This window comes from Lepus europaeus, chromosome 4, assembly GCF_033115175.1.
Source record: "Lepus europaeus isolate LE1 chromosome 4, mLepTim1.pri, whole genome shotgun sequence".
NCBI classification, from domain to species: Eukaryota; Metazoa; Chordata; class Mammalia; order Lagomorpha; family Leporidae; genus Lepus; species Lepus europaeus.
The window spans coordinates 161578084-161603802 of record NC_084830.1 but is presented as its reverse complement, the minus strand read 5'-3'; the positions used below and the strand labels follow the sequence as shown (position 1 = coordinate 161603802).

The 25719-nt window shown below is 56.2% G+C and overlaps 1 protein-coding gene across 6 annotated transcripts in view; it reads right to left on the bottom strand.

The window, feature by feature from the left end:
* Positions 1–3344: 3344 nt before the first annotated feature.
* The window catches only part of LOC133758114 (TIR domain-containing adapter molecule 2-like), a 38327-nt gene continuing 15952 nt past the window's right edge, over positions 3345–25719 (bottom strand). The window contains exons 1-3 of one of the 6 annotated variants that reach the window (XM_062189292.1): positions 16289–16899; positions 15356–15437; positions 3345–5034 (exon numbers count right to left, since the gene is read on the bottom strand). In XM_062189292.1, coding sequence (XP_062045276.1) covers positions 4250–4975 — 726 coding nt within the window. In that variant the 5' untranslated portion in view covers positions 4976–5034; positions 15356–15437; positions 16289–16899 and the 3' untranslated portion in view covers positions 3345–4249. The other 5 variants (XM_062189294.1, XM_062189297.1, XM_062189295.1 and 2 more) reach the window with 5 other exon arrangements.

Sequence of the window (25719 nt, the reverse complement as noted above, 5' to 3'; positions counted from 1 at the left end):
TCGCTGTGATAAAGTGCATGGCAATAGGCCTCTTCCTCACATGGGCTCCTGCGGGAACCTGCTGGGGAATTTCTGGAGGGCACTAAGCCCGGGGCAGAGTCTCTGGGCTCACAGCAGATGCCCACTTCAACAGAAACCGCCATGAACTGCGGGAGCTTGGGCTGTGCTTCTGCTTGTGGGTTTTTGTTTTGTTTCAGGTTCTTCATTATTTCACAGAACCTCAACCTTCCCATGTGTCCAGCTCCGTGGTTTGCAGGACATTTGCGGGACTATGCATCTGTCACCACCATCTAATTGTAGGGCACTGTCATGTGCTAGCGTTCCTTATAAATGAAATGCACAGAAATCTGCAAAGTTGGTAATCTGTCCTTATGATGTGCCCGTGGAAGATCTCTGGCAGCAGCTACAGGCTGCAGAGGTAGCCTTGTTCGGATCTACAGTTTCAGTAGGTGGCAGGAAGGAGCCCCCATCAGTGGATCGGAAAACTGCTGCAGGGCGGGTTCGTGCTATTTGCCCATGAAGCTCTCCGATCGTTCACCCCAGAGTGCAGTGACTCAGAGCCCTGGGAGCTGGAAGGAGCCAGGAGGAGTGCTGCACCAGACGAGGGAATGACCTCCCCAGAGCAATCCTCGCTCACTCGGGAGGAAGGGAGGCGAGCAGGGTGAGCAGCCGTGAGCCTCCGTGCACAGAAAGAACGCAGAGCGATGGCCTTGTTCCTTTTTGCCCCCCAATTAACTCACTGAGCTTTCAGGGAATATTTCTCAGGATCTAATTAACGGCACAAGCACTACTTACTCCAACTCCAACTCAATGGTAACCGAACACGAGGACTCCGCCCAGAGTCACAAACACATTGGTTGAACGTGTTTATAGACAACATGACTGCTGTTCTTATGCAGTCACTACAATGCTCAAAATCGAATCAGTGTCCCTACTTGGATTCTCACGAGAAACCCCACGTTCCTGGACGCAGAGTTGCCTTGTTCACCCCTCGGTCGCTGGCTTGCGGAGGCCGCGGCGGCCGTCCCTCACCAGGTGCTCGGGCTCTCCAGCCCTCCTCGGCCCCGCACACCTTCCTCAGGCCTGCAGGGCACAGTCACACTCTGGGACAGCCCAGCAGGGGACACCGGCGTCTTAGGCAGTGTCACAAGAAGCTGTGGCCTCCCAAGGGGCAGACCCTGACCTCCATGGCACAGCTGCACGGTCATGGCCAGGCTTCTCACAGCCCTGGGGAGACCCAGAAAGGTAGGACCTGCTTGGTGGAGGACGGAGGCGGGACTCGGGCCAGCAGGTCTGCTCCACAGCGTGGGGCTGGCGTGGGCGGGTGGGAGACGGAGGAGTTTAAGCACAGCAATGAAGAGAATGCACAGCCGGCCCCTCGCCATCACAGTAGCCTTGGGCAGCACGGCCGCAAGGAGAGACACCCCGCCCAGCCCCCACACACGCCCAGGGCCGGAGCAGCCACCGCGCGGACTGGAGGGGCCCCACAGACACACTGAGGACGCAGGAGGGGACGCCAGGAAGGGCCCGGGTTGTCTGTTTACCTTTACTTTCACTATTGTGGGACAAAACACCCAGAGCATCACTGACTGAAGCATTTTAAGGATACGATGCAGTGGCATAAGCACATTCATCACCACCTGTTCCCAGAGCTGCTTCAGCCCCCACAGAAGCTCTGCACCCACTACATGGCGCCGTCCTGTTCTAGACCCTGCCCGGCGACCGCTGTCCTTGTGGTCTCTGAGACCCGGCCGCCCGGCGACAGAACCACGCAGTGCCACCCCCTGCATCTGGCTTCCTCGACTCAGCTTAACGCTTTCCACAGCGGCCCTGCTGTAGCAGCGCTGGAACCTGATTCCTAAGGCTGCGTACTATTCAATTGCTTATAAGAACGTGAGCTTTTAACAGCATTGCTGAGTACCTTGGCAGAACTAATAAGTTACATGGTCAGCCCTGTGGCGTAGCGGGTGGAGCCACCACCTGCAGTGCTGGCATCCCATGTGGGCGCCGGTTCTAGTCCCGGGTGCTCCACTTCCAGTCCAGCTCTCTGCTATGGCCTGGAAGGGCAGTGGAAGATGGTCCAAGTCCTTGGGCCCCGTACCCACATGGGAGATTCAGAGGAGGCTCCTGGCTCCTGGGTTTGGATTGGCACAGTTCCAGCCGTTGTGGCCATCTGATGAGTGAACCAGCGGATGGAAGAGCTCCCCCCCCACACACACTTTGCTTCTGCCTCTCTGTAACTCTGCCTTTCAAATAAATAAATCTTTAAAAAAAATAACTACCTTGTGATTTAGGCCATGGCACAACGGGCCTTCTTTCAGCTGAAAGAATCCCATACATAAGGCACAACTGAGATTTCCGCAGGCAGCGTAGTCCACAGAGCACCAAGGTGGAAGCTCCCAGCAGGTGGCATAAGTTCCCAGAGTCCGCTGTACGTGCCTGTCCACATGTGCATGAGGGCACGAGCACTGGGAGTGCGGGGTTCAAGGCCATGCCCAGGTGAACTGCACGCGCGAGCAGAGCTCAGCCGCTACTAAGGGATGAAGAAAGAAAAATGAGGCAAAATGTCTATGCTCAAGGTCTCTATTTTTTTTAAAAAAGTATTCTTTAGACACCTGAGTGAGCATGTATAATAATTCCTTTCTGAGACCGTAAAAGTATAATGGGCAGCATTAAAAATCAACTATGATGCAAAGATGCAAAAATACACTTTCATTGTGTGCATAAAGCTTTTTGCAACCATTGTATCACATATCCCCTCAAAAAATTCTTCTAAAACACTTCATTTATTTTCCTCTACTCGAAAGGCAGGGAGGGAGAGGGAGAGGGAAGGGAGGGGAGGGGATAAGGAGAGGGAGGGGGAGGGAGAGAGGAAGAGAACTAGGGAATCTTCCATCCACTGATTCACTCTCCAAAAGCCCAGACAGCCAAGGTTGGGCCAGGCTGAAAGCAGAAGCCCAGAGCTACATCCAGATCTCCCATGCGGGGGCCAGAAACGCACTTACTGCCTCCCAAGGCACACAAGCAGGATGCTGGATTAGAAGCTGAGCAGTCGGGACTCTAACCAGCATTCTGATATGGGATGCAGCTGTCCCAGGTGGCGGTAACCCGCTGGGCCTCAGCATCCACCCCACCTTATAGAATTCTACCATTTTTCTGGTTTCCCTCCCTGGTTCCAAGTTTCTCATGGCCTGGGAGAGGGCCAAGGCCTTTAGAGACCCATCAACCAAAGCTTTCACGTCACAGCTAAAGGGTGCATTCACTGTCAGTCACCCTGGGGTGCTAGAGACTGGACCGGAACCAGGTCCTGGAACTCCCCTCCCCCGCCCCACCCACCACGGATGCTCTGCTCATCACAGCAGGATGCAACGTGTCCTCTCTGCACTTGACGGCGCTCACTCCATCTGACGGGCAGAAGGGCTGTGAGGGGACAGCACAGGTCTCCCAGGGGCCTCCCTGCCCAGCTGGGAGACTGGACCAGAAGAGGATGTCATAAAATACATCTCCCGCTTCAGCTCCAAGGCTTTCGAGATAATCTCCCCACACACGTGCGCATGCATTCCTAAGGGCCAAGTTACTGCAGACGCCTGCATGGGCAACATGTCCTGGGCAGACGCGTGGCCAGGCACACGCCTTCCGGAAGCTCTGAGAACGAAGCCCTGGCACCCGACAGTGACTCACACGACAGCTGCGGGCCCCAGGGGACACCCCAGCGGCACTGCGGGGGGCCCCTGATTCACTGCCACACCGCTAAGGGCTGCTAAGCCGGGCGGGAGTCGCCTCCATGGATGCCAGCAGAGAAGCACGTGTTTGGGCTCGTGTCACAACTCTCACCACTCGACACGCCCAGGGGACAGCACCCAGAGGGTGTGACCCACGGGAGGGGCCCCAGGAGGGCGCGTGCTCAGGTCCCTGGGGCCATTTCCTCCCACATGCCCGTGGGGAGCCCGCTTTGCAGTATAAGCATCCTTGCTCTCCTGTCCGGAACATCTGTCCACAAGTTTGTGTCCGAGGCTCAGCACCTGGGACACGGACGTCCATGCCTGAGGAAAAGCAGGAGAGGAGCGTTCTGGGAACACCGGCGTCCTGGGGCTTTGGAAGCATCCAGGAGCACAGCCCTGCTACAGGCCGCTCTGCAGAAGGGACCTTTCCTGGGCCCCCCACGCTCCCGTAAGAACAGGGCTGTCCTCTACGTCAAGGCGTCCCAGCCCGCTGCCCCAGGGGCCGGCCGAGTGCTGCGTGTCCCACCTCAGGCGCCAAGCTGTCTCTGCGCTGCGCTTCTCGTCTCTCTCCAGATGGCTTGCTGGGTCCTGTACACGGAGTCCTGGAAGATCCTCTCCACCTGGGTAGGAAAGCCACGGCCTTCCTCCTCCAGGGCGTTGATGGTCTGCAGGGCCAGGGGCGTCCTCTCCCGGGGCAGGGGGTTGTTCAGGGGCCGCATGGGGATGACGGAGTTGTATTTGTGCAGCCTGTTCACCGAGTTCATCAGGGACGTGTAGAACTGGAATCTGCACCAGGTGTCGCGCAGGAAGTTCTCGGTCAGCAGCAAGATGGTCCAGGCCGAGCCGTTGACCGCGGCGTCGAGGTTCTGCAGGTGCTGTCTGCCGCACGGCATCTCCGCGAAGACCATCCCGGGGCTGACGCCGAACTGGTCCTGCAGCAGGCTCTGCACCCGCAGCGCTTCGTCCGTGTCCTCTTCCGCATGTAGGATCACGAACTTGAGGAACTCCTCCTCCTCCTCCTCCTCCTCCCCCTCCTCCCCTGCCGCGGGAGCCTCCGCCAGGCCCACAGGCACCTCCTGCTCTGGCACTGGCTTCCCGCTAGCACCGCCACGCTCAGCACCCTCACCCAGGGCGGCCTCTGCAGATCTCCTGGAACTTGACCCCGGAGGTCCCCGACGTGTGTCCACGCCGTGGCTCTTACCCCGGGAGAAAGACAGGGGGCAGGAACCTGCTTTGGACTTCCCGACACCCATGGTCACTCTCCAGGCCGGGAGAAGAAAGCTTTACCTACTGCCCAGCATGTCTTCTCGATCTAAAAGGAGAAATCACAAAACAGAAGAATATCGTAAATTTTACTACCATGTGGTAGAGGGTGGCTTTCATTCCACCTAAGACGGACACGACAGAGGCCCTCGGGAAGCACAGACTTCCGCGAGCCTCACGGCGGCTACGGGCCAGGCTGACAGGAGACACCGGGACATTTAAGTGGTGCTGGCGCCGTAAGCCTTCAGGTTAACATAAATTACTTCTGTATTTTAGGGCAAAGGCACACACCATTCTCGCCATATGGAGCGGTAATCCAGTCGCTCCACGATCAAATTACTGTGCCGACTAGAAACAGGAAAACCCAACGAAACAGAGTATTCAAACATTAAATGCAGACTGATTTTTGTACTCAGTTTAGGCACAAAACAGAATGGAAGTCTTCCAAGGACAGCTGGCGGCCGTGCCACTGCCTTAGCCCAAAGGGAAGACGTGACACCTGTGACGCGTGAGGGGAAGGGGGGTCAGGACTGGCTCACAGCCGTTCTGCCCGCCTGGGTCCGCCAACGCTGGAGGGAGGGGCTGCAGGGGAAGAAACCAGCACAGCGAGATCACTAAGGAGACCTCTCCCCAGCCCATTCCAGAAACGCTAACGACGTGCTCATTCACAGAGAAGAATCTCCAGCTCAGCTTGGAAGTGAACCTAGACACAGAAGTAACAATCTTCTCCCGGGAACACAACAAGGAATGAGGAGAGTCCATCAAGTGGGATACACACCTGTCACAGCTCAGTGACACCAGGACTCAGGAAATTGTCTCTGGGTAAGCAGCCAGAGGATCCCACCTGCAGGATCCCACCTGCAGACATGGTGAGCACCAGGTACAGACCTCACCTAGACACAGTGAGCACCAGGTACAGACCTCACCTAGACACGGTGAGCACCAGGTACAGACCTCACCTGAGACATGGTGAGCACCAGGTACAGACCTCACCTAGACACGGTGAGCACCAGGTACAGACCTCACCTAGACACGGTGAGCACCAGACACACAGATCTCACCTAGACACGGTGAGCACCAGGTACAGACCTCACCTAGACACGGTGAGCACCAGGTACAGACCTCACCTAGACACGGTGAGCACCAGACACACAGATCTCACCTAGACACGGTGAGCACCAGGTACAGACCTCACCTAGACACGGTGAGCACCAGGTACAGACCTCACCTGAGACACGGTGAGCACCAGGTACAGACCTCACCTAGACACGGTGAGCACCAGGTACAGACCTCACCTGAGACACGGTGAGCACCAGACACACAGATCTCACTTAGACACGGTGAGCACCAGGTACAGACCTCATCTAGACACGGTGAGCACCAGGTACAGACCTCACCTGAGACACGGTGAACACCGGGTACAGACCTCACCTAGACACGGTGAGCACCAGGTACAGACCTCACCTAGACACGGTGAGCACCAGACACACAGATCTCACCTAGACACGGTGAGCACCAGACACACAGATCTCACCTAGACACGGTGAGCACCAGGTACAGACCTCACCTAGACACGGTGAGCACCAGGTACAGACCTCACCTAGACACGGTGAGCACCAGGTACAGACCTCACCTAGACACGGTGAGCACCAGGTACAGACCTCACCTAGACACGGTGAGCACCAGACACACAGATCTCACCTAGACACGGTGAGCACCAGGTACAGACCTCACCTAGACACGGTGAGCACCAGACACACAGATCTCACCTAGACACGGTGAGCACCAGGTACAGACCTCACCTAGACACGGTGAGCACCAGACACACAGATCTCACCTAGACACGGTGAGCACCAGGTACAGACCTCACCTAGACACGGTGAGCACCAGGTACAGACCTCACCTAGACACGGTGAGCACCAGACACACAGATCTCACCTAGACACGGTGAGCACCAGACACACAGACCTCACCTGAGACACGGTGAGCACCAGGTACAGACCTCACCTGAGACACGGTGAGCACCAGACACACAGACCTCACCTAGACACGGTGAGCACCAGGTACAGACCTCACCTAGACACGGTGAGCACCAGACACACAGATCTCACCTAGACACGGTGAGCACCAGACACACAGATCTCACCTAGACACGGTGAGCACCAGGTACAGACCTCACCTGAGACACGGTGAGCACCAGGTACAGACCTCACCTGAGACACGGTGAGCACCAGACACACAGACCTCACCTAGACACGGTGAGCACCAGGTACAGACCTCACCTGCACACATGGTGAAGGATGGTAGTGCCCGAGTCCCTCAGTCACCACAAGCGCTCCTTATATGAATCTTGATGAAATTCTCTGTTTTCCTTACCATAGCAGTTTTCAGCACTTTTCTTAAACAGCTTCTATGTCTGAATTACTTAGGCTTATGTACCTGCGTTACTTATATGATTATGAATATAATTATAATTTCTTCTTGAACTCTCGTCTTTGCTATTACCAAATTAAAATGTTCTGGGATACTCTTGACAACACAGAGCCTGTGTTTCTCTTTCCAAACTTGCTGTGTTTGGTGAGAGAATTCACTGCCTGGAAGCGCGTATTAGTATATGTCACAGAGAGCCAACATTTGCTGAAGTTACTGGGATTGCATTCAGGAGGAGTACTTTTCTTTCTCAGCTGATCTAATCGTTCCACTCCGAATTTATGTTCTTATTATTATAAAAGAATGCATCCAGACTATGATCTTTCCTAGTTCTGAACCGAGGGTGACAGCACCTGACTGGCCTGCACAGGACCGGTCTGCTGTTGTGAAGGGGAGAGAGCGGAGCAGCAGTCAGGAGTCCGCGCGTAGCTCGGTGGGACCCCGGCGTGGTGCAGAGGGGACAGCTGGCTGGACGGGGGTGTATCTGCGAAGCAGAGCTGGGCGGATCTGCCGATGATGCCGGGCGGGCACTGAGCGCAGTCTGAGTTGTGAGAGAAGGGCAGCGTGAGATGTGTGTCTACACGCGTCCATGTCCCTGGTGTGCAAAGCCTACAGACCACGCAGGGGGAGTGCACGGGAGGAGGCGGCTCAGCATGAGATGTGTGTCTACACGCGTCCATGTCCCTGGTGTGCAAAGCCTGCAGACCACACAGGAGGTGTGCACAGGAGGAGGCGGCTCAGCGTGAGATGTGTGTCTACATGCGTCCATGTCCCTGGTGTGCAAAGCCTGCAGACCACGCAGGGGGAGTGCACGGGAGGAGGCGGCTCAGCGTGAGATGTGTGTCTACACGCGTCCATGTCCCTGGTGTGCAAAGCCTGCAGACCACGCAGGGGGAGAGCACGGGAGGAGGCGGCTCAGCGTGAGATGTGTGTCTACACGCGTCCATGTCCCTGGTGTGCAAAGCCTGCAGACCACGCAGGGGGAGTGCACGGGAGGAGGCGGCTCAGCGTGAGATGTGTGTCTACACACGTCCATGTCCCTGGTGTGCAAAGCCTGCAGACCACACAGGAGGTGTGCGCAGGAGGAGGTGGCTCAGCGTGAGATGTGTGTCTACACGCGTCCATGTCCCTGTGCAAAGCCTGCAGACCACGCAGGGGGAGAGCACGGGAGGAGGCGGCTCAGCGTGAGATGTGTGTCTACACGCGTCCATGTCCCTGGTGTGCAAAGCCTGCAGACCACGCAGGGGGAGTGCACGGGAGGAGGCGGCTCAGCGTGAGATGTGTGTCTACACGCATCCATGTCCCTGGTGTGCAAAGCCTGCAGACCACGCAGGGGGAGTACACGGGAGGAGGCGGCGGCATGGCTGAGCCCCAGTGCACTCCCAGCTTTTGAGGTTGAGAAGAGAAAGAACCAGCGAGGCAGGCAGCAAAGGGCTGGCCAGGAAGCCAGGAGGAAACCATGGCAGCGCGGCCCCAGACACACAGGGCTGGGAACGGCCCAAGGCAGAGCGAGTGAGCGAGCCGTGTGATTGTCCCTGGTGCCAACTGGCTGGGCAGGGGAGGGCAAGAACGGGGAGTGGAGGCAGCACCGTGGAAAACAGCACGGACTCCAGTGGGACTGGACCTGGCCGCGTGGGGGTGGGGGCAGGAGGCGAGAGGCCTCTGGACAGCTCCCTGGAAGGAAGTCAATTGGAGAAGGATAGAGGAAACTACCTGCACAAGTTTTTGCCAAACAGGAAGGGAGAAGGCTGAGGCAGGGGCCGGAGGGCAGGTGGGGTGGGCTGTGAGGGTCTGTTGGTCAGGACTGCCAGGAGCCAGGAGGGGGGAATTCAGCCCGGGAAGGGAGGCGCAGAGCCGCACGCCGCGCTGTGCGAGGCAGCGATCCAGCCTACAAGGTCGGGGCTGCCAAGTGCAAGGCGTTGGCGGTCAACCCAGAGCAGGCGCAGGAAGCGGCGTGGCCGCAGGCAGGTGGGGCCAGGCCAGGGCCGGGCCGGGGTCAGGCTGTGCTCCTCCGACTGCTTCGCTTTCTCTGTGACTCGGGAAGCAGGGCCCTTCCTAAGGGCTGCCTCGTTCCTCATTAGACGGGAAGGGGCCCGCTGGAGTGACACCCCCTTGTCGGCAAGGCCACTGTGCCCCTCCAGGCAGTGCGGGGAGAGGTGGGGGCAAGGGAGCACCCCAGGGCCTGTCTGGGCCTCGGCCTCTGCAGCCTCTGCCAGCTTCCTGTGTGCAGGGCAGCCGCCAGCCCCCTCGCCCCTGAGCTGCACGTGGGCTTCTCTTTCAGACCGTCCAGCTTCCTGGAAAGACCTTGGTGACGGCTAGCTTTCTACGTCAGCAGGGCGAGGCCACAGCGCCCGGCTGCTTGTCCAAACACAAGTCTAGAAGCCGCTGGGATTAGCGTTTAGCTCAGAGGACTGAGTAGGGCAGATCAGCCTCCAAGAGGCACGTGGGCTACATCCACTCTGCTGCAGGCTGCAAGGGTAGCACCGGGGCACCAGCAGAAAAGGATCTCCGCTTCTAGACGCAGCACGGAACCCCGCCTGGGTTTGCCATTTTAGACTCCGGGCGCATCAGCTCTTGCCCGAGTCTCCAGCCCACTGGCCTGCCCTGGATTCCAGATCGGCCCCAGAACCTGCACCTGCGAGCTGGTCTCTAAGCAGATACTAAGTAGATACACAGGCACGCATCTGTCTTTCTACCTGTCGACCTTGCTACAATGCATCCTACTGGTCCTGCTTCCCTGAAGGATCCTAACCCAGCCCAGTGTGCTGCCCTAGAGTAAGAGTTCACTCCCGCATTTTTAAAGACATACTTGTTTATTTCTTTGAAAGGCAGAGCAACAGAGAAAAGGAGAGAGAGAGAGGGAAAGGGAAGGGGGGAGAGGGAGAGAGGAGAGGAAGAAGGAGGGGAGAGGGAGGGAGATCCTCCCTCTGCTGGTTCACTCCCCTAAATGGCTGCAACAGCCAGAGCTGACCCAGGCTGAAGCCAGCAGCCAGGAGCTCCATCTGGGTCACCCACACTGGGGGCAGGCACCCAACACTCATGTCACCATCCGCTGGCTTGCCAGGTGCCCTAGTAGGAAGCTGGATTGGAGGCAGAGCAGCTGGACTCTAACCAGCTCCAACATGAGCTGTGGTGTTGCAGGCGGCATCTGAACCCGCTACACCACAGCCCCGGCCCTGGCCCCAGTGTTTGCATTTCTAACACATCCTGGCAGTTAAAAGGCTGGTTCAGACACCTACACCCCACACTGGAGTACTGAGTTCAAGTCCCACATCTGGCTCCCGAATGCAGCTTCTCGCTAACGCAGATGCTGGGGGCAGCCACTCCTGCCACTCACATGGGAGACCTGAACTGGGGTCCTGGCTCCCAGCTTCAGCCCAGTCCTGGCCATTGAGGGTCTCTGGGGAGTGAACTAGCAGACAGTAACTTGCTCTGTGTGTCTCTCAAAGAAATAAGTAATTAAAACAACTTGGGAATTATTACCATTAATAATTTGGGAATAAATTACATACACACATACAGCCTTAAGTCAATGAGTCCGCTGTAGAAGTTGTCTCTGTATTTCCATCACTGCCTTTGAGATACAGACACTTAAGACATCTAAAGTTACAGAACCCAGGGCTGCACCACATCCCCTTGGAGCAGCTGTTCTCTGTACCCGAACAGCACCACCTTGTGGAAATACTGTGTATATGCAGCCAAGGATTTCTTGCTCCATGTAGCCTCAGTTAACATTAATACACGTTTGCTATTAGGAAGCAGGCTTTGCTGGAAACTGGCTCCGCACCGAGCCGCGCTAGGTTTGAGGCTGTGAGGCAGGATTAGCAGACAGGACTGGGCTCACTGCTCACTGCGCCCAGCCGGCCCCAGGTCCAACACTGGGAGAGCGCTCAGGAGCGGCACCTGCAGGGGGAGCACGGGCCGGAGGTGGTGCTGTCCAGGTAGGTGGGCAGGTTTGCAGACAATGCAGGGGCACCAGAGGGCACCATCGGCCCGGGCGTGTCCCTGGATTCCAGACCACGGAGGTAAAGGCAGACGCGTGGGGGTAGTGGTGAGAGGGCACCAGGGCCTGGGCCGTGTCCCTGGATTCCAGACCACGGAGGTAAAGGCAGACGCGAGGGGGTAGTGGTGAGAGGGCACCAGGGCCTGGGCCGTGTCCCCGGATTCCAGACCACGGAGGTAAAGGCAGACGCGAGGGGGTAGTGGTGAGAGGGCACCAGGGCCTGGGCCGTGTCCCTGGATTCCAGATCACGGAGGTAAAGGCAGACGCTCGGGGGTAGTGGTGAGAGGGCACCAGGGCCTGGGCCATGTCCCTGGATTCCAGACCACGGAGGTAAAGGCAGACTCGTGGGGGTAGTGGTGAGAGGGCACCAGGGCCTGGGCCGTGTCCCCGGATTCCAGATCACGGAGGTAAAGGCAGACTCGTGGGGGCAGCGGTGAGAGGGCACCAGGGCCTGGGCCGTGTCCCCGGATTCCAGACCACGGAGGTAAAGGCAGACACGTGGGGGCAGCGGTGAGAGGGCACCAGGGCCTGGGCCGTGTCCCCGGATTCCAGACCACGGAGGTAAAGGCAGATTCGTGGGGGTAGTGGTGAGAGGGCACCAGGGCCTAGGCTGTGTCCCCAGATTCCAGACCATGGAGGTAAAGGCAGACTCGTGGGGGTAGCGGTAAGAGGGCAGCAGGAGGGAGCGAGCACAGAGGACCTTGGAGCCCATGAGGCTGGCAGAGTCCCTGCAGGTTCAAGGAGAGGAGTGAGGTCTGGGGTGTGCTTAGACAGGTGAGAGTGGCTGTGGGACGACAGCGAGCTGAGGGGCTCTTGCCATCATCAGGACAGAAAGCAGAGCCCTGAGTGAGCGAGGTGACAGTGGAGACAAAGCCCGGGAGGAGGAACGGGGTGACACCCAGGCAAACGTCACCGAGGCCTCCCAGGCCTGTGCGAGTGCACCTGGTCGTGGTGGTGCCGTGTGTTTGCCGAGATGAGACAAGCCGCAGGAGCGGGGTGAGGTGAGCGATTAATCCAGTGGTGCCAGGACCCCAGAGGGCAGCTGTCCAGAGGCAGCCGATCCCATGGGTCTGGGGCTGAAGACAGAACGGGGGAGGGAAGGGGGAGTGGCTGAAGACAGCAGCGAGGCCGAGGGGCGTCCGGGGAGCAGCAGGGCCAGGTGCCAGGGCTGCCCCACGCGGCAGGCACAGCAGTCGGCACCTCAGAGCTCCCGGGCAGGTCCACAGCCACGGGGGGGGGGGGGGGGGCACCAGGAAGTGAGGCTGTCCCCAGGAAAGGGCAGGGTGGAGAAGGAAACGAGGGATCTGGCGTTGTGACGTAACAGGTAAGGCCGCCACCTGCAACGCCGGCATCTCGTACGGCTGCTCCACTTCCAATCCGCTCCCTGCTGACGGCCTGGGAAAAGCTGTGGAAGATGAGCCAAGAGTCTGGGCCCCTGACATCCACGTGGAGGCCTGGATGAGTCTCTGGGCTCCTGGCTTTGGTCTGGCCTAGTCCTGGCCGTTACAGCCATTTGGGTAGTGAACCAGTGGATGAACATCTCTTTCTCTTTCTCTTTTTCTTTCTCTCTCTCTCTCTCTCTCTCTCTCTCTGTGTGTGTGTGTGTCTCCTCTCTGTAACTCTTTCAAATAAATGAATAAATCTTGAAGAAGAAGGAGGAAGATGAGGAGGAGGGGGAGGATTAGGAAGAGGAGGAGGAGGGAGGAGGAGGAGAAGAAATGGGAGCACGATGAACAAAGGGGCAGGTAAGTTTCGTTACGAGACACAGTGACAGGTGGAACCTGCTTTGAGCTGGGACCCTGAAGGCTCCACCCTGGGTGTAAGGTAGATCCAGAATTCGGATGACCTTGGGGCCGGCGCTGTGGTGCAGTGGGTTAAAGCAGTGCTGCAGTGCCAGCATTTCCTATGGGCACCAGTACAAGTCCTGGCTGCTCTACTTCCCCTCCAGCTCCCTGCTAATGTACCTGGGAAGGCAGCAGCAGTTGTCCCAAGGGGCCCCTGCACCCACATGGGAGACCAGGAAGAAGCTCCTGTCTTCTAGGTTTAGATCAGCCAACTTCCAGTCATTATGGCCATTTGGGGAGTGAACCAGTGGATAGAAGACCTCTCTCTGTAACTCTGCCCCTAAAAAAAAAAAAAATGCCAGCGCCGCGGCTCAACAGGCTAATCCTCCGCCTGCGGCGCCGGCACACTGGGTTCTAGTCCTGGTCAGGGCGCCGGATTCTGTCCCGGTTGCCCCTCTTCCAGGCCAGCTCTCTGCTGTGGCCCGGGAGTGCAGTGGAGGATGGCCCAAGTGCTTGGGCCCTGCACCCCATGGGAGACCAGGAGAAGCACCTGGCTCCTGCCTTCGGATCAGCGCAGTGCACCGGCCGTGGCAGCCATTGGAGGGTGAACCAACGGCAAAGGAAGACCTTTCTCTCTCTGTCTAACTCTGCCTGTCAAAAAAAAAAAAAAAAAAAATAGATGACCCTTCAACAAATGGAAGTGCAGTTTTTAATAATTCCAATCCCAGAAATAAGATTAAGTTACCGCTGCCAGGGACCTGGCAGAAACAAAGACAAAGACTTTTTGAAAGAGGAAAAGAAAAGCAGCAAAAGCAATCAACAATAGAAACGAACCCATATGGACTCCAGACTTCTACTAAAAGTGTGGTTGCTCTGCTCAAGGGACTGAAAGCTGCGACTGAACACTTGGTCAGATAACTGGAAGCCTTTTCTTTAAGCGCACCCATGGCATGCAAGAACAAAAACCTGGAAATCAAAGACACAATAGTTGAAATTAAGAACTAAATGGATGGTTTAATATCAGATTAGATTAGCAGAAGAAAAAACTCAGGAGCCGGAAAACAGGCTAGAAGAAACCATTTAGAAAACAACACAGAGGAAAAAGAAAAAAAAAAAAACAAAAGATACGAGAAAGCAGACACGAACAATGCATGGGAGCCACACAGAGAGGGTTTAACAAATGTGTAGACTGGAGCCCCACGCGGAAAGCGGAGAGAGAACAGGACGAGAACAACTCGGGGCCCTCACCGTGGCTCAGCAGGTTAAGCCTCCACCTGTGAAGCCAGCATCCCATGTCAGTGCCGGTTCAAGACCTGGCTGCTCCACTTCCAAACCAGTGCCCTGCCAATGTGCCTGGGAAAGCAGCGGAAGGCGGTCCAAGTGCTTGGGCCCGTCATCCATGTGGGAGACCTGGAAGAAGCTCCTGGCCCCTGGCTCGTGGCTTCGTATCAGCCCAACCCCAGCTGCTGCGGCCACTTGGGGAGTGAACCAACGGATACAAGATTTCTCTCTGTCTCTCCCCCTCTCTCTATGTAACTCTGCCTTTCAAAATAATTAAATAAATCTTTAAAACAAAAAAGAAGTCTTACAAGCAGCAAGAGAAAATGATCACCTTCAACAGGGCACCAGTGAGAACGTTTCTCGAGGGAACAAGGACGGCACTAAAGCTCAGGGAGATGACAGTTGCCCGTGCAGCCGCGCGGGGGGAGCGGCCACAGCGTCGTACAGCGTCGTACAGCGTCGTGAGCAGCCGTGCACCAACACAAGCGCGGACGGAGCACGCTCCCGGCGACAGACAGCTTCTCACAGCAGACACAGAAGAAGTACAGACACGAATAATTCTGTTATTCAAGAAAGACACAACTGAAGATTCCTCTACAAAGAAACCTGCACACCCAAGTGGCTCTGGGGAAGGCAACCAAATTCTTAAAGAGGACATGACACCACCAGAGGAACTGTCCCCCACTTCCGTTTATGAAGCCGGCATAACCGCCACACCAAAACTCAATGTGAGAACTACGAAAAGGGAACTTGCAGACCAAATTCATGACTACTTCTTTAAAAGATCACAACAGGAACACGAATCCTATCTATAGAAGGACAATAATCTGTCCGTGGGGCTGGCGCCGTGGCGCAGCCGGTCAAACTCTCACCTGGGATGCCTGTATCCTGTATCCGACTGCTAGTTTGAGTCCCAGCTGCTCTGGTTTCCACCAGCTTCCTGCCAATGCCATCCTAGAGGGCCACACATGATGGGTGAGGTGCCTGGGCCCCTGACACTGACACAGGGCCCCCCGGCTGGAGCTTCTGCAGGGCCCAGGCATCCAGCTGAGCATCCCAGACCATCTGCGGCTTGGTGACTGGATGGCGTCCTGCAGCTGCGAGCCCCTTCCAGCCCTGATTGGCTCCTGGTTCTCACCATCCCCAGCCGGCCATGGACCTGTTCGGGCACTCCCCCACCTCCCCTGTATAACAGGAGCTCCTTGTTAGGCCAGGGCTGAACTGCCTCCTGACCCAAGCAATCACTTTTGGGCTCTGCTGCCTCTCTATTGGTTCCCAGAGATTACCTCATTAGCGTACGCCTCGACCCATTAGGCCCAGCGTCTTTGCTCAGGAATGCATGAAAATCCCAGCCAGGCAGCCCTGGCAGCCGCAGCCCTCTTGGGGACCGACTCCTGGGAGCTTTCTCTGCTTCTTTCAATAAACCTTTTAGGCTCTGCTCACTCTTCGTGGTCGGGAGACAAAGAACTCGGCAGAGGTGCTGCACCACAGGAGCCGTGCCCCCACGTTCCGTGGGGGTGGACACAGAGCCCAGTGACTGAAGCCACGGACTCCTCCTGACGCTACTACAGCAACACCAACACCGGAACTCCAGCAACACTTCTGGGGGCTCCTCGGGGATCCCTGGGAGGATGAGTGAGGGGATTCCTCTCACCTCTGTTATTCTGCAGACCCGTGTTCTCCGTTGTAGTGCCCACCACTCACAACGCCGGGTCCCTGCCCGCCCGCCGGTTAAACGCGCCCGTCTAAGACTCAGGTCAGACTCGCTGAGCAAGGCTGGATCAGCCCCCTGTGTGCTGACTCACCTTCCTTTCGAGGGCTCGGCCTGTCGCTCAGACAGGCAGGAAGTCTTGGAATAACTGGAGGTCTCGGGCCAGGGCAGCACTCTGAAGACTCCGGGACAGGACCCCAGACTCCAACAGCCCCTCAGAGCACTGGGCTTAGAACCATGCTCGGTTCTTCCCACGGCGACCTGTCTGCAGGGGCTGGAGATGTCAGGCCGGGCAGCTCCTCAGCGGGATCCAAAGCCTCCCTGCCTGGACCTGGACTCCAGCCGCCCATCAAGAGTCAGGCTGGAGTCTGGAGTCTGGAACCTGCTCCTGGCCCAAGCCACTCGGCCTCCTCCGCGCTGCTTCCTCTTGTCCGCCGTGCCCCACGGCCGCTGACTGCCCTTGCTGTACACAGCCTGTGAGACCAAGGACCAGAGGAGAAGCCCCCTGCTCTCCTCGAGAGACTGAAAAGGGCCCCGGCCAGACGCACCTCACTGCCCCCAGCTCTGGGGGCACAGGTGCTTCTGCGGGACGAGTTCTTCACCCGGTCAGCCTGAGACGCTAGGCAAACGCTCCAAGAACACGGCCCAACAAGGCCTGAGAGCACGTTAGAGAGTCTCCTAAACACTGCCCCCCCCCCACCTCAGTCTTTGAGGCCCAACGGGGAGGAGAGCGGAGAGGAAGGCTGCGGCCCCACCCTCTGCCAGATGCCAGGCCTCCAGGGTGCTTTGTCACTGAATGGGACATTTCAGGAAGGAGCGGCCGCGGCTCTGCCAGTGGAGGCCAGCCCCGCGGCCTTGTCCTACCTGCAAGGGGAACCCACTGCAGAGCCCACTGCCTTTATGCACCTGAACTTCACACTGAAACCTCCTTCCACAGGGACCCCTGGATGGGCCTTGGGGACGCCCCTTCCCCTAAAGGCAGCCAGGGTTACCTTGTCACCCTTGTCACGGGGGAGGGTGACAAAGGAGCCCTGGTGGGAGTTTCCAGAGGGCCTGGTCCCGTGACTTCCAGTCCAACTTCCTGCTGATATGCCTGAGAGGCAGCAGGTGATGGCCCAAAAACCTGGGTTCCTGTCCCCCTCATGGGAGATATGGAATGAATCCTGGCTCCTGGCTTCCGCCCGGCCCAGCCCTCACTGTTGCAGGCATGTGTGGAGTGAACCAGTGGATGGAGGGTCTCTCTTTCTCTGTCACTCTACCTTTCGAATAATTGAACAAATAAATAATGATGGCACTATCATTTGCCCACGTACGACCCAAAGCCTGAGCTACCGTTGCCACCCCCCTCTCTCCTTCACCTCCACTTCCAAACAGGTCACCGAGTCCTGTCTATCCAACTTCTGTGACACAACATAAACTCCACATTGCCCCACTGGAGAGCAACACGTCCACCGTGGGCTAGGGCACTGCTGGCTGGCTGAGAGATTTCCGCCTCGTGGCCATCCTAACTCCTTCTGGACGCAGTCACCAGACTGTCTTTCCAAGCACATCAAGCCAGTTTGTTTACAACCCTACAGCGGCTTAAGGCTGTGTGCAGAATCCAAATCTCTAATTTTTTTTTTTAAAGATTGATTTGAAAGAGAGAGAGAGAGAGGTCTTCCACCCACTGGTTCACTCCCCAAATGGCTGTAACGGTTGGAGCTGAGCTGATCCGAAGCTTCTCCCAGGTCTCCCAAGTGGGTGGAGAGGCCCAAGGACTTGGGACGTCCTCTACTGCTTTCCCAGGCACATGAGCAGGGAGCTGGATGGGAAGTGGAGCAGCCAGGACTTGAACTGGTGCCCACATGGGAGGCCAGCACCGCAGGCCGGGGCTTCAACCCGCTGCGCCACAGCGCCGGCCCCAGAACGGGATTTCTTAGCAGGACCCCTCACGCCCTGTGTGGCCGGCGTCCCCAGCTCACCTCACCTCCTGTTCCCTTCCCCCCAGTCCCTGCCCTGCACAGGATCGTATTTTCAGAGCCAGACTGGCTCAGCTTGCCCGTCACAGCATCTGTGGAGACAGCTCGTTTCAGATTTGAATTACGAATTGAGTGACTCTGCTGCCTTATCCTGAGAGACCTTGTACCCAGTATCACACGCTAGCCAAACTTCCCCTGCAGGTGAACAGTCAAGTGTCCACACCTGGGCAGTGGCAACAGACTATCACCTAACTCCAAAGACTCTGTCTATTCACGTCACCGAAACGTTCAGGAGGCGCAGGTGCTGTGGCGCAGTGGGCTAAGCCGCTACCCACAGCACGGTATTCCCTATCAGAGCAACAGCGCCAGTCCTGGCTGCTCCACTTCTGATCCCGCTCCCTGCTACTACACCAGGGAAGGCAATGGAAGATGGCCGAGTGCCCCTTGCCACACATGTGGGACACCGGGATGGAGTCCTTGGCTCTAGGCATCACCCTGGCCCAGCCCTGGCTGTTGCAGCCATTTGAGGAGTAAACCAGTGGATGGAAGATCTCTCTTTCTCTGTAACTCAGACTTTCAAAGCAATCAATCGGTCATTAAAAAATATATAGAATGTAAAGGCCAAGTATCTTAAGACGGTCTCCAGACACTCACACCCCGTGTGGAGGCCTGGGTTCCAGCTTCCTGGTGTGCATCCTGGGCGGCCACAGGTGCCAACTCACAGACTCGGGGCTCTGTCACCCACGTGGGAGACCGGAATCGAGCTCTGGGCTCCTGGCGTCAACCTGGCCCAGCCCCCGCTGTTGCCAGTGTTTGAGGAGCGACCCACAGGTGCAGGATCTCTGGATGCCTCCCTCTTTCTGCCTTTTAAATACATAAAATTAACAAAAATTACTTCTAATTCCAGAAATAATGTTTTAAACTTCACCCGACTCTGCGCAGAGGGGAGAGGGGGGCCCTGGAAAGACAAGACCCAGGGCAAAACCCCAAAACCAGGGGGTGCGAGAGGAGAGGGCAGAAGCACACCACAGCCATTCTCAGATGCGAGGTCAGCCTGGGGTGCGGGGAGCCCCCCGACTGGCTCGCGCTGAGTGCTTCCTTGGTATGCATCTCAGGCCATCAGGCGAAGCCCTGGGGGAGCACACACAAACCCTCGTCACGGCCCGGCTGCCTCCGCCTTCCCCGGGACACAGGAAGCAGGGGCAGCCCCGCGAGGCTGCGGCCCCCTGCACACAGCCGGCGCGGAGAGCCCGCCACGCGTCCTGGGGACAGACGCCTCTCCCGCAGCCGCGAGGGGAGGTCCCGGGACGGCAGCCTCGCCCGTGGCCACGCCCGGCCCGCCCGTGGACACGCACTGCCCGTCCACACCGCACGCCAGGCCCGCCCGTGGGCACGCACTGCCCGCCCACACCGCACGCTCGGCCCGCCCGTGGACACGCAGCCCGCGTGTGCGCCGCATCTGCCGGGCCGGTCGCCGCGCCTGCGTGCTAGGGGCCCCGGCCTCCCCGGACCGCGGCCGCGCGTGGGGCGGTGGCTCCAGCGTCGTCTCGGGCCCGCACGGGGGGAGACGCATCTAGGGAGGCCCGTGCCGTGCGCGGACGCCGGCGCCGCCGGGAACGAGCGCAGGGACGGCGCGGAGGCTCCGGAGGGAAGCGGAAGCTCTGACGGAATCTGGGGGGAAATGGCCGGTGCGCGCGGGGAGGGCGGCCAGGGCAGCGGCACCGGGAGCGACCGGGAGGCACCTGCGGGGTGGCCACGGCTGCGTGTCCCCCGGAGCTCGGGGCCGCGGCTCCGCGTGGAGTCTGCCCGTGTCGGTGTGGGTGCGGGAGAAGCGCCGGGGGCCGGGCAGTGGGCGGACCCCCGGGGGCCGGCACGGACGCGGCCACGGCCCGCCCGGCTCGCGGGAGCTCGGCCCCGAGCCCGGGGCGTCCGCGGTCGCGCGGGCGTGGACGCGGGACGGGAACCCGGCCCCCACGCGGCAGCCCGCCCGCCCGGCCCCGCACTTGCCTGCGAAGCGCCGGCCTGGAGAGGCGCGCGGAGTCGGGCGAGGTCGGGCGCGGCGCGGCCGGAGCGCGGAAGCCGAGGCCCGCGAGGGCGGAGCGCGGAGCCGTGAAGGGGAACCGCGCGGGGCCCGCCCTGTCCGCCCGCCCGCCCGCCCGGGCCCGCAGGCCCCGCTCCGCGCCGGCCCACAGACCAGTGCCGACCGGGGCGGCCGCCGGACTTTCCCGGGCCCCTGGGGCTGCCCCGGCCCCGAGACGCCCCGGGGAAGATCCCAGTCCGGAAGCTGGACCTCGGGGCAGCCCCAGAGCACCCAACACGCGGCCTTCCCCTCGCCCCGGTGCAGGCCCGCCGCGACGCGCTGGCTCTCGGCCCCCGCCGTCTTTGCTTGACACCGACGAAGCCGCAGGTTGCTGGTCGCCACTGTCCCGCAGCCCGCCAGACCGGCGCTTCTCAGCGCTCCTGGCTGCGGGACCACCGCGGAGCCCAGGTGCGCGCGCCCCAGCTCTCCCAGGTCCAGGGCGCAGGGCCCACAAGGGCTCCAAATTTTTGCATTGTTCGCTGCAGTGTTTTCACGTGTTGTACTAAGCAGCTGTTTAATCGGCTACACGTTTAATACCTTCCCTCCAAACCTTCAAGAACACGCACCAGTTCTGCGGGTCATGTTTGGAGTGCCGTCTGTGTACCAAGCACCAGGGAACCCGCGCAGAGGCGAGATGCAGAGCTGACCCTAACCTGGGAGACAGACACGTGGACAGGACAGCTTCAGAGCCCTGGGAGGGGAGGAGGGAAGATGGAGCGAGTGGGGAGGAGTGAATTCCAGCAGCGGCTTCTCGGACAGGTGGGACGTTTCACCTGTGGCCTCGCCGCCTGAAAACCTGTGGCACTGACACTTCGTTTTCCAGGTCTTGATCTCGGCGCGCCTCTTGTCACTGTATTAACTTCCCCGGATGCTCCTACGTGTCGAACTCACCATACGAGTGGTCTGAACATGGATCACCGCACTCAAAACACCCAGAATCAGAACTTGTTTTTCACCGCAAGCAAGTATCACCAAATGGTCCAAGACTGAGAGAACATGCGATACGTTCTCCGACCACCTAAGTGTTAGTCTGAGTATCAAAACAGAGATCAGTAGAAAACACCCTAAATGCCTGGATATTTAAAGAAAAACTATGCCTGAAGAAAAAGATGGAAATGACAAAACTAAGACCAAAAATAAAACAACAGAAAAACAGAACAGGCTCACAAGAACAAGATGGTTCCTTGAAAAGCCTACAGTTAACACCACTGCACGGGTGGCATCCACCTGCACCCCACGGGACTGGGCCCAGGAGAAAATCCGCTGCTGGGGGGCTGCCTGCCCTGTGCCAGGAACAAAGTCCTTGGTTTCTGATCCAAGAGTTCTGTGTTTTCTGCCAGCATCATTAAATAGTAACAAGCTGCCGGCGCCGCGGCTCACTAGGCTAATCCTCCGCCTTGCGGCGCCGGCACACCGGGTTCTAGTCCCGGTCGGGGCACCGATCCTGTCCCGGTTGCCCCTCTTCCAGGCCAGCTCTCTGCTGTGGTCAGGAAGTGCAGTGGAGGATGGCCCAAGTACTTGGGCCCTGCACCCCATGGGAGACCAGGATAAGTACCTGGCTCCTGCCATCGGATCAGCGCGGTGCGCCGGCCGCAGCGCGCTACCGCGGCAGCCATTGGAGGGTGAACCAACGGCAAAAGGAAGACCTTTCTCTCTGTCTCTCTCTCACTGTCCACTCTGCCTGTCAAAAATAAAAATAATAATAATAATAATAATAATAAATAAAAAATTAAATAGTAACAAGCTAACTTCTCAGAGTGGAAATGGGGTAAAATCAAATCCCAGACCTGACAAAATGGACGGATGAGTCTTTTAAGTAATGGTGGAGTAAAGATAACACCAAATTCCCTCCCTGCAAAGCAAAAACTCTACCAAATTTTAAAAAACAAAGTTCCAGGCTTTCTCTGATGAAACTGGAAAGCTGAGTTTAAAGTCAGAAAGTACAACAGGAGTGAGTGACAGGAGAAAAGCTCGTGTGGACTGATCGCAAAGGCAGAGACGCGTGGGGAAACAGCAGAAATGTCTGTGGGGGAGAGGAGGAGGTCTGTTTTCAGCACAGCTGGACATGTCTGCTGACACGCCCTTGCTCCAGGCTGGGGTCCAAGAACTACACCCCGGAGTTGATGTACAGACGGTCCTGCAGTGGAGGGACACAGGTCTATACGCATACCCCAGACTGCTATTGAATTCAGGTGCTTGGTGGGACAAAACAAGAACCTTAATGTAGACAAAGTCATCTCAGCTTTTAAGTCATTTCTGTGTTTTTTCCAGACTTTTCAAGCAAACAACCAAAGAATGAAGTGCAAGAATAACCAAGACAACATTCACCAGCACAACCATGAACAGACAGCAGGAACAGAATCATAACAGGCTATGAGTACTGGAATTATCACACAAAGGACAAACCACGGTGATAATATCCCCACTAGAAACTGCCACACGTGCGTACACATTAAAACATAAGAGCAGATAAGAAAAAACAACCTAAAAATTATAAAACCAGAAAAAATGAATGAATCCCAAAGTAGAGTAGAAGCAGCTAAAAAGTGTAAGAAAGTTTAAGAAACTATCCAAAATGATGAAGAGGAAATAAAGACAGAACATAGAGGGAAGATGAAGCTATGGGAAATACTGTAAGAAAGTCTATCATTCACTTACTTGGATCTCAAGAAGGGGACAAAACACTGGGCAGAGGCAAAATTGAAAGAGATTATCATAGTTGAGGATTTCCCAGAACAGAGTCACTATGCCAAACAAACCCCACTGGAGAAAATACAACAAAAACTCCACTTAGACACAGCATCATGAAACTGCCTAAAATCAATTTTTAAAAAATCTTCAAAACAGCCAGAGAAGATGGTCTCCTTAGTTTCAGCACAGCACGAGACTGACAGCCGACATGCTCACAGCAACACTGGAAGTCAGAGGACAACAGACCTCTCCAGGTAACCACCCACTAAGAATCCTAAAAACAGCCTTCAACAAAGATGTTCTCAAAAAAAAAAAAAAAAAAAGTGATTCGCCACCTGCTGACCTGCACTAGATTCTAAATGTATACTTCAGTCAAAAGAAAATTTACTGCAGAGTGAAGCTTAAAGATACAGCAAGGATGGCCCAAGTCCTTGGGCCCTGCACCCGCATGGGAGACCAGAAAAAGCACCTGGCTTCTGGCTTCGGATCAGCACGGTGTGCTGGCTGCGGCACGCCAGCCGCGGCAGCCACTGGAGGGTGAACCAGACCTTTCTCTCTCTCTCTCTCTCTCTCTCTCTCTCACTGTCCACACTGCCTGTCAAAAAAAAAAAAAAGATACAGCAAGGAATGGAGAGCAAAGGTGAAAATTTTTGAGTAAATCTAAATGAATATTAACTGTATACAAGAATAGCAATGACTGACATTTAGAGAGACACAATATGTGACATTAGTCACATATAATAAGCTGAGAAGGAGGTAAACGGTGTTAAGGTATTCTAAGGCCACTGCTTTACAAACAAGAAGTCTAGGCAAGTTTAGTCTTTCTAAGTCACAGATACATATTAAAATTTCTAGGAAAACCATTAATAGAAAAACATACTTTTAACAGATAGACAAAAAAGTAATAGAAAAACATCTACCTAAAAAGAAAAACAAAAAATGAGAAAAAAGGAACAAAGACCACCAGATAGGACAAATAATCCTAGTAACATAAATATGATATAGACAAGAGACACCTTCTAGGCTCAAGAACTTGGGTCCTGCCACCACGTGGGAGACTGGATGGAGTTCCTGGGTTCTGACTTCAGCCTGGCCCACACAGCTGTTGCAGGCAGTTGAGAAGTATGCCAGCAGATGGGGGATCTGTCTGTCTGCCTTTAAACTAAAATGAAAATAAATTCTAAAAGAAAACACAGGAAGCCTAAGGGCTGAAAATAAAATCGTGAAGAATAATACATAAATGCTAACTTAAAGAAAGTTGGTGTACTACCTTAGTATCTGGCAAAATGCATTTCAAGGTAAAATTTTATTATTTTTTACATTTATTTTAAAGATTTATTTATTTATTTGAAAGAGTTACACAGAGAAGGAGAGGGAGAGAGAGAGAGAGTCTTCCATTGGCTGGGTCAATCCCAATTGGCTGCAGAGTTACACAGAGAAGGAGCGGCAGAGAGAGAGGTCTTCTATTGGCTGGTTCACTCCCCAATTGGCTGCGATGGCTGAAGCTACGCTGATCTGAAGCCAGGAGCCTCTTCTGGGTCTCCCACACAGGTGCAGGGACCCAAGGACTTGGGCCATCTTCCACTACTTTCCCAGGCCACAGAAGACTGCTGGATCGGAAGTGGAGCAGCTGGTCTCAAACTGGCACCCATATGGGATGCCGGCACTGCAGGCAGTGGCTTTACCCATCATGCCACAGCACCGGCCCCAAGAAGTTTATTTTTTAATGAAAAAGCTTCTTTCAATTAAACTTGAAGATTTAACAATTAGAAATTTGTATGCATCCAGTATGTCACCAAAATAAAATTTAAAAAAAAAAAATTATTTGACAGGCAGAGTTAGACAGTGAGTGAGACAGAGAGAAAGGTCTTCTTCCGTTGGTTCACTCCCCAAATGGCTGCCATGGCTGGCGCTGCGCCGATCAGAAGCCAGGAGCAGGTGCTTCTCCTGGTCTTCCATACGGGTGCAGGGCCCAAGCACCTGGGCCATCCTCCACTGCCTTCCCGGGCCACAGCAGAGAGCTGGACTAGAAGAGGAGCAACCGGGACTAGGAACCAGTACCCATATGGGATGCCGGTGCCACAGGTGGAGGATTAACCAAGTGAGCCACGGTGGCGGCCCAAAAAATTCTAAAAATAGAAAAAAACCACATACACACATCTAAAATCATGCTAGAAAAGATTTTAAGTATTTTTTGTTGTTGTTGCTTCTGTTTCTGACAGGCAGAGTGAGCTCTGCCATCAGCTGGTTCACTTCCCATGCCAGATTATTATAATTCTTAGTAACTTAGGAAAGCACTCTCTCCCAGTCCCCAGCAAAAAGCCTTCCTAGGGCTAGAGCTCTGGGGCCCAGCAGGGGAGGCGGCTGCTGGCCAACGCCAGCACTGCACACCAGAGTGCCATCTGAAGTCCTGCTACCTCATTTCTGATGCAGCTTCCTGCAATGCGGATGGGAAGACAGCACGAGGGGCACGTACATGGGTGCCTGCCACTCACATGGGAGACCAGCATGGAGTTCCTGGCTCCTAGCTCTAGCCTGGCCCCTACCTGGCTATTGTGACCATTTCCGGAATGAAACAGCAAATGAAAGATATCTCTCTCTGTTTCTCTCCCTCTCTGTCACTCTGCCTTTTAAGTAAATAAATACGTATTTTTTGGTAAGTCATTGCTAAGGATACTGGAGACTTCAACATGATTAAAGTGACCCACATTTATAGAACATCACATCCAGAAAATGCAGAACAAACTTTCTTCAAGCAAACTTAAAAACCAGGCACTTGGTTAGGTCATAAAACAG